Consider the following 12,839-nt stretch of genomic DNA (forward strand, 5'->3'; position numbering starts at 1 on the left):
GGTGCCTGAAATTTGGAAGACACAGCCTTCAAGGCAATTCCTGTCCTCTTAATTCTTTTACTGTTACTTATTTTTTTCACATATTTATGTATTGTGCACTTGCTTCAGTATCTGGAAAAGTGCCTTGAATCTAATTGACGCAGTATATGTGTGTTAATTGTATATGCTACTTTCCTATTTTGTGCCATACTGCTAATTGACCCAATAGTATTTTTTAAAGAGAAAGTAGTCTGTTCTCAGCAATTCACCTTTCATGGTGTCCATCTGCCCAAAGAGATGAACAAATGAAAGGCATAGAATGATGATGGATTCTGTTTTATAAAGGTAGAAACTAGCTTCCTTTTGTCCAAACATAGTTCATAAGTTACTTTAAAGCCCAGGATGGGTTATTTAAAATCCTGGTTTTATTGAGTCCTTTGCAATAAAAGGATAAATGTAAGAAATAACATCCTGTAAGGTAGTACTGAATATTGCTCAAAAATTCAGTTGTTTGTTTGTTCTGGTGTTTAAGCTTAATGAAAATAAAAACCTGTGTTTTAAACAAGTCATGAACTTTTGAGGGGAAACAAAGATCTCAACTGAATAATACAGGTTGGTTAAGATTTTAAACAAATTAAGGAAAAAATTGGCATAGTTTTCAGTATTGCACAAAATGAGTATTCCGTAAACATAAACTGAATTAAAAACTGACATCCTAGATTTAGATGAAAGGAAACCCAAATTAACAATTAAGCCTTGTATGGTACCACCCTTAAACTTCTTCGTTAATATTTGAGATTCTTGATCTGAGTTTTAAAAAACAGGGTTGCACTGCAATCAAACAAGTTACAAAGTTAACGTGCTTCCTCTCTAACCATTCTGAGTATGGCTGAGCACATTTTCGTACTTACAAGAAAGGAAGAATAAAGAAAGTGATAAACATATATCCCAAGTTATTACAACATGGCATTTGTGTTTGAGACTTCTTTTCTTTCAGCAACTATTTTCTTTCAGCATCAGTTAACTATTAAATCTTTCTACAAAGATGGGTAGTAATGGAGCATCAGCCAAAGCAAAGAAGGAAGACAGAACAGTTAGGTAAGGCAAGAAAAATATGTGCTGGCTACTTCTTCAGCTCTAGGTAAGGAGTTTCTTTTAACCCTTGGTCTGGCATTAAAAAAAATAAAATTATTCATCTTAGAATAGCTTCTGCTGGTTCTGGCAATGACTTTTAAAGGAGAATTATGTAGAAGAAACCCATTTCTTGATACTTTAAATGACGAGATTTAGAAAGTAAACAGTGACTCTTAAAGATCTTCTTTAGACTAGGTGTTATCAATTCACAAAAATGATTTAACTTTGCTTAGAATTCTTTGCTGCTGTTTCAGAACTCCTTACATTTATGTTGCCATGAATTGCTATAATGCTGTATAACATAGTTATTCGAAACTCAATTTGACATATCGACTTTGTTACTCACTAGGGTTTCCCTTTAAGATTAGGAGCTACCAAAAATAATAAAATAGGCTAAGGAATCTAAAAAGAAAAAATTCTACTTCTTCCTTTTAAACTTTAACTTATAATTCTTGAGGACATGGAAACACTGAATTTAGCCTCCAAACCAAAAATGCTCAGGGTCTAACAAATAATGTGATCAATTTTTTTTCAACATAGTTGAATCTTTTTAAGTTAAAGAAATGATTTTTCAATTGGAATTTTTCAAAAAGTTGCCAATATCTAAATGTATTTTTTAAAAATCTTTCTTTTGATGAGGAAGCAACATATGAAATGGTTGAACTTGAAATACATGGTTTTACATAGAAAAAATAGATATACATATAAATTTTCATAACATTTTCGTTATTCAGGGTGGTTGACTATCAAATTTTATTAAAATCTCATCAAGAGGGAAATCTCAAAACACTTATTATGCTCCACAATTATTATAAACCAAACAATTTAAATGAGAGGAGGAGATAATAACATTAACTTCTTAACTTAAAGCAATCCTCTGTGGCATAATTTTAAAATATTTTCTTGGCCTGAAATTTATGTAAATTGAATTCATCTATCATTAGTTATTATCAGCCTAGCTACATTAAAAAATAGTTTTCCATGACAATTAGTTCTTAAAAACACTGTTTTAATTAGACCTGGGACATTATTAAACTAGCTATAAATATGTACAGTAGTTTATTTGGTATACCCAGATGTCTGAAAATCAACAAGAATGCTCAAATAGTTCTTTCTTCAAAAATTCTTGGGCTTCCCTGGTGGCGCAGTGATTGAGAATCTGCCTGCCAATGCAGAGGATACGGGTTCGAGCCCTGGTCTGGGAAGATCCCACATGCCGCGGAGCAACTGGGCCCGTGAGCCACAATTACTGAGCCTGCGCGTCTGGAGCCTGTGCTCCGCAACAAGAGAGGCCACGATAATGAGAGGCCCGCGCACTGCGATGAAGAATGGCCCCTGCTCGCCGCAACTAGAGAAAGCCCTCGCACAGAAACAAAGACCCAACTCAGCCAAAAATAAATAAATAAATAAATAAATTTATTTAAAAAAAAAAAAAAAAAAAAGAATGGCCCCCACTTGCCGCAACTAGAGAAAGCCCTCACACAGAAACGAAGACCCAACACAGCCATAAAAATAAATAAATAAACCCAAAGTTTAAAAAAAAAAAATTTTTTTCTCGTAAAAGGCTTTCATTCAAAGTTTTAATGTAATCCAAAATAAATAGCCTTTTCACACTCTATGCTGTAAATACAAAAGAAATGGTCACTCATAACCAGAGAATAATCATTGAATCAGTGTATCTTAGAATTACAGGGCTTAGTCACAGATAATCAATTTCTTCATTTTATGAATGTCCATGGTCATGCACAAAAAATTCATGGTAGAACTTGCACAAAACCTAGACCAGTTATTTCTACTACATCATTCAAGCATTTTTTATAGATTATCCCATTTAATCCTTACCTCAACTGTATAGTTTAGGTACTATCATTACCCCATTTTATATATATGGAAGGTTTTGTGGTTAGAATAGTATTCAGTCAAGTAAGGATTTAAACCCAGTCTGACTCTAGACACCATCCTACTACCAATAATCCTAAATTTTAAGGATAGGTGAATATTTTTCATTTATAAAGAAAATTCCAAAAAAAAAAAAACAAAAAAAAACTCTTAACAAGTACCACCCTTCAGGAATAACAAAATAAAACATGTAGGTTATAGTTTGGAATTTTCCTCCTCTAAAATAAGTCCTTTTTCCCAAGCCCAACTCAAGCACCAACTTCTCCCTGAAGCCTTCTCATATCATTCAACTAAGTTTAATCTCTTTCTTCAAACTCTTGACAAATGCTATACACTGCTCTTTTGCACAAAGCACTAGCTGCCTCTTATACATTCTCTTCTTCCTTAGTTACAGAAATTCAGTTTGTAGCTCTTACCAAATTGCCAAATCATGTCCCAGCCTCTCCAGTAGCTGGGTAGGATCATATGACTAAGTTCTGCAATAAGATATTACTGCAACTATGGTGTTGGAGTTCCAGGAATGCTGTTTAAAGAAAGCAGACTTAGTTTTTAGGGGAGCTCTTTTGTGTTTTCCCAAGGTAAAGACCTTGCTATCCAGGTTTCTTTTTGGCTGGAGCTCCAGCAGCTATCTTGGACCATAAGGTAACATTGATGAAGGCAGCTGTGTGCTGTGAATGGTGCAGGAGAGGAGAAAGATGGGTGTCTCTGTACACAATGAGACCAGGAAGCTCCCATGACAGCCTCCTTCCAGATTTTACATAATAGAGAAATAAACATTTACCTTTGTCCAAGCCACTATTTTTTTTTTTTTTTCTGGTAAATAAGCTGAGCCTAAGTCTAACTGATTTAGGTCAGACTTGCGCATAGTTCATAATCCAAGGTTTGTTGTAACTATGGTGGAGAGGGAAGAAAAAGAAATAGAATTATTTCCCTTATAACACTGGAGCAAAACATCTCCAATCATAATTTTTATTCTCAACCCCTTCTGGTAATTTTCAGCTTTCAGAAAGAAAAAGGAGGGAAAGGAAGGGGAAGGGGAAAAAATGGAAGACACTTCTGTCTCTCTGCCACTGTTTATGCCTTTTTCCTCTCCCCTCTTCTCGACTACTTCAAGGCCCAACAGCGAAATTGTTTCTGTCCGACCTTTCAACCCAGAGTTCATATCTGACAATCATACATCACCTAGTAACATCTTTTGTTTGATTTGTTAGCTTTTACATTGTATTTCTTTTTCTATGTGTTACAGCAGAGTGGGACCATGTTGTATTTTTTTGCACCTCTACAGCTATTAGAAAACCACCTCTGTGTGCAGGAAATCAATAAATACTTTCGATTGACTCATTAATGTAAGAAAAAAAGGTGAAGAGAGGAAAAAGACTCAGGAGTGAGAATGCATAACGTTTTAAAAGTGAAAGAGCATAACAAAAATCCAAAAGAATCCCTAGAACAAGTTTTACTTCACTGGATCTTACCAAAGAATTGTGCCTGGTAGAACAAATAACATGATACATTTATTGTTCATACAGTCAGTCAGTGCAAAGCTCAAACTGTACTTAGTGAGCTTGTCCTCCAACTAAAGAACTGTATTTTGCTTTAGTTACTCAGACAATTGCCTCAAAGTTATTTTCTCAATTACACCAGACATTTTAAAGAGTAGGAGATCCAGCTTAGGAAACCATGTTTCGATAGTGGATGTATACAAATCCAAACCTTGTAAAAAAACCGGCTTCCAGCAAGAACATATCTTACAGACATTATTTTGTCAATTGTGACAACATATAGAAAATAATACTTGGATATGTGAAATAATGACAAGAAAATATCACTGAGTCTAAAATAAGTAGCTCAAGAGATCATTTGCATTAAATGGACTCTATTACCTCTCTTCTAAAACCCAATAATAATAATACAACATCGGGAATAATATTACTACTTCTTTAAAAATAAGATAGAATCTAAGCATGTATTTTGCAGAAGCTACATCATTAAAACTCTGTAACATTGGGACATTAAAAGCTGTATAGGACTGTACAGAATTAACACTGTGTAACAATATGTTTTAAAGCTTCAACTACATTTAAATACATACAATAATAAGTGACATAAAGAGCATTTTAAACAGAAGTAATTGATATTTTGCCTAGACTCATGAACCAGCTTATACACCTTGCTGATTTCATTCTCAATTTTTTGTAAATCACTGTAACCACATATCTGTTAATGAGTTATATATCTAAAAATACAATATTCTAATTTGTTTTCATCAATTTAGCAAAGTTTTAGGGAGGGTATAAATAAAATATTCAGTTGACAGAAAACTCAGTTTCCTTCTCATTCTTTCATAACACAAACCAAGTCTTTGTTTATATCATCTGTTTAAAAGATAATGATTAAAAAATGCTAAAATAGTATTGTCCTTATAATTATATTGGTTCTACTTATGAAAGATGAACTATTTTTAATCTTTTTATATACAATTGATAGTTCACATGTCAAAAAATATTGTATTTTCTTGCAAATTACTCATTAGTTATTTCCTCATTTCAAATTTTTTTTCACATAGATTTCTCAGAAGTATCTAAGACAGTAGCTTCTTTAACAGTGAAATGTACAAAATAAATGACATGTCAACAAGTAAATTAGCATTCCCTTTCTGACCAGCTGGGTCATGTTTCCTTTTCAAAATCCTCAGTCCCATGACACAAAATAATAATAATCTAAAAGACCTCATTAAATGATCAATATATTGACATACCTCTATAAGGAGACACATAGTGTTTTAATTGATTCCTTGAATCCATTAAATGGAATATTAAACCCAAGCCTCCAAATTATATTATGAGAGAACATTTCCTTTATTTATTAATTTTCTTTAGGGTATGGATAATGGCATATGACAGGATTCAAGAACTTTTATATTTAACCAAATAGTAAAAAAAAAAAGTCCAATTTTCACTAAATATTTCATATAAATATCACAACAAAAGTTATAAAAGACAAATTAAACCATGTTTACTTACCAAAAAACTTCCGAAGGCTGAATTAAATATTGCAGCTGCCTATAGAGAAAATAAATGGGGGGAAAAAACTCACTGAAAGTAAATAGGAAAAGGAAAAGCAAAGACAATCATTCTCCCATCCCCCACTATTCAAAACCTTAAAACACTGACTCCGTAAAGCAAAGTTAGTCACTGCTTACAAAAATTGCCAGTAGCCTGTAGTTTACTAAGATAGATGAGCTACAGCTTAGGAATTCATAAATAATGGGTCTCAAAAGCAAGCAGAAAAGGCTTGCCATAAGATGCTTTGAACCTATATGACAGTACTGAAGAATCATCCCCAATAGCAAATTGAAACATTGTTGTTATTGATTTTGCTACTAGACTTAAAACAATCAGAGGTTGATTTATTCACCAAAAAAGAAAAAAAAGAAAAAAAACAAAAAGAAAAGAAAGGAAGAAAATTCACATTACCTGGAAAAGGAATACCAGAATTATAAAGCAAACATTAACTACTCTCCATCAGGGAGCATAAGACCTATGAGCTACGCCCACAAAGTGAGATCTGTAGTTCCCATACAACACACATTAGAAATATGAACAATGCTGTTAAGACCATGGAAGTTATTGCTACACGATTAATTCTAAAGTAGAAACAGGCAAGAGAAACTTCTGTTTGGTGTTCAAAATTCAAAGAAGAAATACTTGACTTTGAGCTTACCTAAATATCCCGGGAATACATAGTAGATATAATATAGTCCTTAACTTTAATTCAATCACTATAGTCCATGAAGCTACACCTGAATTCTGAAAGCTTCTCACATGACCTCCAAAAGATAAAAACTCGTATAATATCCAATTTGATGAAAAAAAAGAGAGAAAGAAAAATAATAAAAAGCGGAAGGAGGGGCAGAGAAAACCTACTGACATCTCCTGTGGATCCAGAGCAGAATTAAATTAATCATCATGGACATTAGCAGCCACGTTGTAGTAAGAAGAGGATGTCAGTTTAGCAAGTTTGAATAAAGTCCAAAGCCAGGCTAAGAGCTGTAGCTGAAAATGCCTTCTGCCCCAGAAGAGAATGCAATGAGAATGCATGGGTAATGAGATCCTTGGCTCCAGAGAGCTTAGCTCTCCTATTCAAGTTCATAATTAATTCAAAGCTTTGATAATTTCATTAGATTTCTCCTTTGCTGGCCTTATCAATAAAAGATGGCACTGGACCACAGCTCCGCTGTGGCATAAACATAGGCACGGGCACAGACCAGGGAAACCTTTGCTTCCTGACAGGGACAATGGCATATGGTATTTCATGTTGTACAGGGAGCAGTGAAGAAAAAAAAAAAGATTCGGCTAAATAAAACATCACAGATGACAAATGTAAACTGTAGCAACATATTTAACACTTCTTCCTAGAATCCGATTATGGATGATTCAGGAAAAAGTTTTATGTGCAGAGAAAAATAAGTAAAACTGTATAAATAAATGAGCTGTGGGGAGATCAATAGGCAACACTGCCTTCCTTTTGATAAAAATGTACCTTCCCCACAAACAACGTTTATTTCTAGACCCTATTCTGTGCTTAGAACGAATTTCTGTCTTTTTAGTAAAGAAATGAGGTATTCCTGTTTGAGCTCCTCTCTTCCAAATTTGTTTCTTTCCAGTGCCTTTCACCAGCCTTATACTAGATCACTAATAGTTTTGCCTAGCATTTAAAAAAACAAACAAACATGGAACATTAGAAACAAAAAGACTCAGACGTCTAAGTAAAATAAGTATCAACTACCACTCATTAGATCAAATCGCTATACTCCCACCCCATCCTGTTCTCTTTTAACACAAACCCAAGCAATATATTTTATGTGGATTGGCTATGTTCTTGCATTTTATAAAATGATGGAGATGACAGTGATGAGATATCTTAGGTATCCAAAGATGCTGCAGGCCAACTTCTTAGCTATTTTCCTGACAGTGGTGATGGATTTGAAATCACTCACCATGCAGTGGGCTCTGGCAACCATTGGTGACTTGGCTGATTAAGGTTCTGGGTTCTCTGAAGAACCATGTGAAATCGGACACCGAACCAAGGATCCTGGGCTCAACAGCAACAGATAATTAAGCTTAACAGTTGGCTCAATTTTGCCGTTGCAGCATAGGAAGCCATTACGTTTTCCAGAGTTCCAAAAAATGATGACAAATATTTAGAGAGCTTTTAATTGATATATAAAGACAGGCGTATCTTTTGACTTAAGGGGGAATTCCCAGCTCCTCAGCAAGAACTTCAAGGCCGTCCATGAACAGGTGTCTATCCATCTCATTTATTGCCTCAAAATGTATATTCTGACAGCACTAAACTACTTGTGATTCCCCACACTCATCATGCTGTTTCTTACCTCTTTGCGCCTTGGCCTGGAATGCCCTTCTGCCTGCCAGGGAACTCCCGTTTATCTTAGTGACTCAGCTTAAGCTCGTCCTTCCAAGAAGCTTTCAGTCATCTCCTCAACACTCACACATCCATACTTCTGGGTGGCCTGAGTGTCCCCATACCTGCTGTCACAACATCCTGGGCATACTTCTGCCCTGGCACTTGTCACACTATTGAATGACCTATCTACACGCCTCCCTGCCCCACGAGAGACTCAAGTCTTCTAAGGAAGGAATCTGATGAAGCTCATCCTGAACACCTCCGTGTTTGCTAATTGGGTTTCTAAAATAAGTAGGCTTCCCAGAAATGTCCAAAGTCTACTTCTCCAACTACATTATTCTATGTGTTTGGCAGAATCCAAGGATTGGCAGACAAAGAAGACTGGATCTGCCACCTGGCACCACAGCCAAGCAGTGAAAATGACATTTAGACTTTGGTCTCTCACCCAGTATAAGTATCTCTCTCCCAGCATCGTATTTTACTTCTCTTAACCTCCCTATTCTTATATAGTTATATACATATGCTTAATGTAATATAAAAAAAAGTTTTAAAATTTGCCACCACTATATAGCAATAGAGTTAGTTAAATAAAATCTAGAATTACCAAGGAATAACTCTGTAGCCATTAAAAAGATGATCTGCATATACTGATATTAAAGCAGGCTAAGATATTTTAAGTAAAAGAAGCAAGTTTCAAAACAGTGTGTGTAATTCCTTCAGTATGTGTTTCTCCACACCACCATGAAATTCACCCACCACCAGCTGGGTTTTCTACAATTCAACTCATTTTCTGACATTATCTACCCTCAAATAGCATCAGATTCCTCAGGTTAAGGGTTCAGAACCACAAGGTTGTCCCCACTTCAGATGTCAATCAAAAGTCAAGGCTGTCACCTGTGCTTCTGACCAACTGACTATAAATCGGAGGTTCCACAACCCAGTCCCCTCCAGTTTGATTAATTTGCTAGAGCAGCCCACAGAATTCAGCTTACTCACTAGATTACTGCTTTATCATAAAAGGCTATAACTCAGGAACAGCCAGATGGAAGAGATGCAGAGGGCAAGGTACGGGGTAAGGCTGTGGAGTTGCCATGCCCTCTGATCGCATGCCTCTCTCATCACCTCCAGTGCTCACCAACCCAGAAGCTCTCCAAACCCATCCTTTGGGTTTCTATAGAGGCTCCATTACATAGCATGATTGATTTCAACATTGGCCATTGGTGACTGAACTCAGTCTCTAGCCCCTCTCCCCTCCCCAGAGGTCCAAACTTCTAATCTCTGGTTGGTTCCCCTGGCAACCAGCCCCATACTCAGGTTAGCTAGGGGCTTTCCAAAAGTCATCTATTTAGCATAACAAAAGACACCTTTTCCAGCTCTCTTCACTTAGGAAATCTAATCATTTTAGGAGCTCTGTGCCAGGAATTGAGACAAAGACCAAATATATATTTCTTATTATAATCATAATATCACATTCCTATTGTGTAAATGTGTACACACACACACATATACATAGACAAGTATAAAAAAACACTTTTTTTCTGAAAGGGATCACAGAAAAAACCTCTTAACTCTCATTAAATTTGTTTGAAAGGAATTGGGTGGGGGTCATTTTTATTTTTCATTTTCTTCTGTCTGTCCTGTTTGTCTTCTTCTTTTAAACGTGTTGCATGTCTATATCTGGGCAGGAATATGTTGAGCCATTTACTGTCCGCATTTTAAATGCCTTTGTGTTAAAAATGGAATACATATTTTATTTTTAAATAAAATTAAGGTTTCAATCCCTACTTTGCACGTTAGTGATATCTCTTGCTGGCTGCATGACGAGCTAGAGGTTGAGAACCCTCTGGAATATACATCAGTGTGCTGGGGGCACGACAAGCCACAGGATGAACAGAGGACACCTTCCACAAGTATCTGTAGCGTGCGAATACTTGGTTTTGAAAATAAACCAAAAATGCACTTTCATTTTTATATTAAAACAAACATGGCTGTGCACAAACTTCATGTACTGAGATCAAACGTGAACCACCAAAGACAATTTGTTCTGAAGGGAGGACCCCTCAGTTTATATGACCAGACTGTCTTAGGATATGAGTTTCCTCTCCTCTGTCTTCTAGAAGCCATACCTGAGAGAGTCCATTGATTTTTATTTATTTTTTTAAAGATTTTTTAAAATTTTTTGGAAGTATAGTGGATTTACAATGTTGTGTTAATTTCTGCTGTAGAGCAAAGTGATTCAGTTATACATATATATATTCTTTTTCATATTCTTTTTCATTATAGTTTATCAGAGGATATTAAATATAGTTCCCTGCGCTATACAGTAGGACCTTGTTGTTTATCCATTCTGATTTTTAAATAGTGCATTTTATTTATTACCTCTTTTGCCAGAAACAACTTAATTACCCATTCCCCCTCTAGAATGTTCCATCACAAGAAGAATTTTGTCTAATTTGTACAAGATTGTATCTTTACTGCCTAGAACAGCACCTGACTTGTAGTAAACCCTAAACGAATATTACTGAACCAAAGAATGAATGAATGAATCAATCAATAGTTTTTATGTTAACTGAATGTCCTGAACAGTAATGTTTTCATTATTAACTCAGGAATCCCATGTGCAAAGTACATACCTTGGTGTAATCATGTTCGATGGATAATTTGACCAATGCTAACTAAAAAAGTTCATATTGAGGTGGTTTTTTAATACTGAGTAGATTGGCTTCCTTTGTATTGTACATTTTTAGATAATATATTGCTTTTAGTATCAGCCCAGTTTTACTTGATGTATGGTATTTTACTAATGTTTCATTATATATTACAGCATGGCTTTATTAAATTATTTTGGAAAATTGAGCAAGTTCAATAACAAATTAATTTCTTCATAACTTACTTGGAATTATTTGAAATAAAAAGGTAAATAAAAAAAAAAAAAATACTGAAAAGCATGGCGACAGAGTGTTCTCTAACTCAGGAAATCAAGTGCTTCCATTGCTGAATGCCCTTGAATGTTATGAAGTCCTACCTGACAGTAAGCCCAAAACTTTCACCTTCCGTAACTGCTGTGCACTGACCATGTTCCATGCTCTGGAGTTACATAAACATGTGGTCCCGTTATAAAATGACTGCACTCCAAATATATGACACTGTTGGCCCCTACCCAAGTCTTCTCCTCATAACACTATATCTACAGTTTTCATAATGCTGGCCCAACAACCCTCTTTTTCTTTCCCTCATCAGTCCACTAAAAAAAAAAACAAATGAGATCCATTGTTTACACTGAGTGTGAATGATCTGTTAACAAATTAATTTATGAAACTTCCTGTGTGGTGTCTGGTGTTCGCCGTTGCATAACCTGTTTCCCCAGCCAACGTATATAGCAATGCTTACTAAAATGCTAAAATGGAACATTTATGGTTGTCTCGGAATTTCTAATAATGCTCCGAGCTAAGGAGAATGTGTGGCAAGTATCCCACTAGTCTAAAGTAATATTCCAGACATATCAAGGCAGAGCTTATAAAAAGACATGAAAACTAAGCTAGGGACCATTTCATATGCAGCCTATATAAGAAAAGCCTAGACGTTCTGGAGGAGATTGATAAAAGGAAATTTCTAGGAGTAGTGGGGTTTTTGACTTTTTCTTCTTCCTCTAGGGGAGAAAGCTGATGTGCCTGCCATGCCTCCCAAACTGGGGGTGGATGTTTACTGAGGGAGAAAGTGCTCGCCAGGCTGCCACAGGAGTGGAGCGCACTCTGTGAGCGCTCGTGGAACCATCACGGTCTCTTCCCTAGAACTGCGCTGGGGGCACAGGGAGGGTGTGTAATGAACCAGAGACAGGTACTTGCTTCCCGACTAGAAAGAGCAAAGCTGGGGAGGCTGCCTAGGGTAGGGCAAGGCCAGAGGTAAGCAGTTGGGCAAAGTATACTTCAGGACTGCCATAAAACTTGATTCATTGTGAGAGACCCTACATAGCAGCCTTCCAGGGCGAAGAGACTCCAGCAATGAGAGGCTGAAGGGCTGTGTTGAGGGTTGGAAGCTGCAGGTGTACTTTGAAGAACTCCCTCCCCAACCTGTCCTGGAAAAAGAAATAGAAGGTGGACACCTGCTATGACAGAGGGCACTAAGGGGTCAGATTAGAACAGAACCAGTAAGATCAGACTCTCTTCCTCTAATCCAGTGGTCCTACTCTCATCCCTGACTCTACAGAGTAAGGAGGGTGAGAAAGTAAAAAAATAGTGAAACAGACCATACCTTCTTCCCCACTGGTTCTACCTATCTGTTTATTTAAAAAAAGATTATATTTGTACATGTGTATGTATTCATTAAGAAAAAAGTACAATTTTCTGCGCTTTACAAACACAGATTAGGGCCTCTTGCCTTCTGAGCTGGTCCTCACTCTGTGG

At 36.2% G+C, this 12,839-nt stretch overlaps 1 protein-coding gene across 1 annotated transcript in view; it reads right to left on the reverse strand.

Moving 5' to 3' along the window:
• Positions 1–12,839, reverse strand: part of SLC10A7 (solute carrier family 10 member 7) — a 261,224-nt gene that overhangs the window by 179,164 nt on the left and 69,221 nt on the right. Inside the window, exon 5 of the mRNA XM_059923937.1 lies at positions 6,033–6,071. Within this exon, the coding sequence (XP_059779920.1) occupies positions 6,033–6,071 (39 nt within the window). The remainder of the gene's footprint in view (positions 1–6,032; positions 6,072–12,839) is intronic.

This window comes from Balaenoptera ricei, chromosome 5 (genome assembly GCF_028023285.1).
Source record: "Balaenoptera ricei isolate mBalRic1 chromosome 5, mBalRic1.hap2, whole genome shotgun sequence".
In the NCBI taxonomy this organism is placed as follows: domain Eukaryota; kingdom Metazoa; phylum Chordata; class Mammalia; order Artiodactyla; family Balaenopteridae; genus Balaenoptera; species Balaenoptera ricei.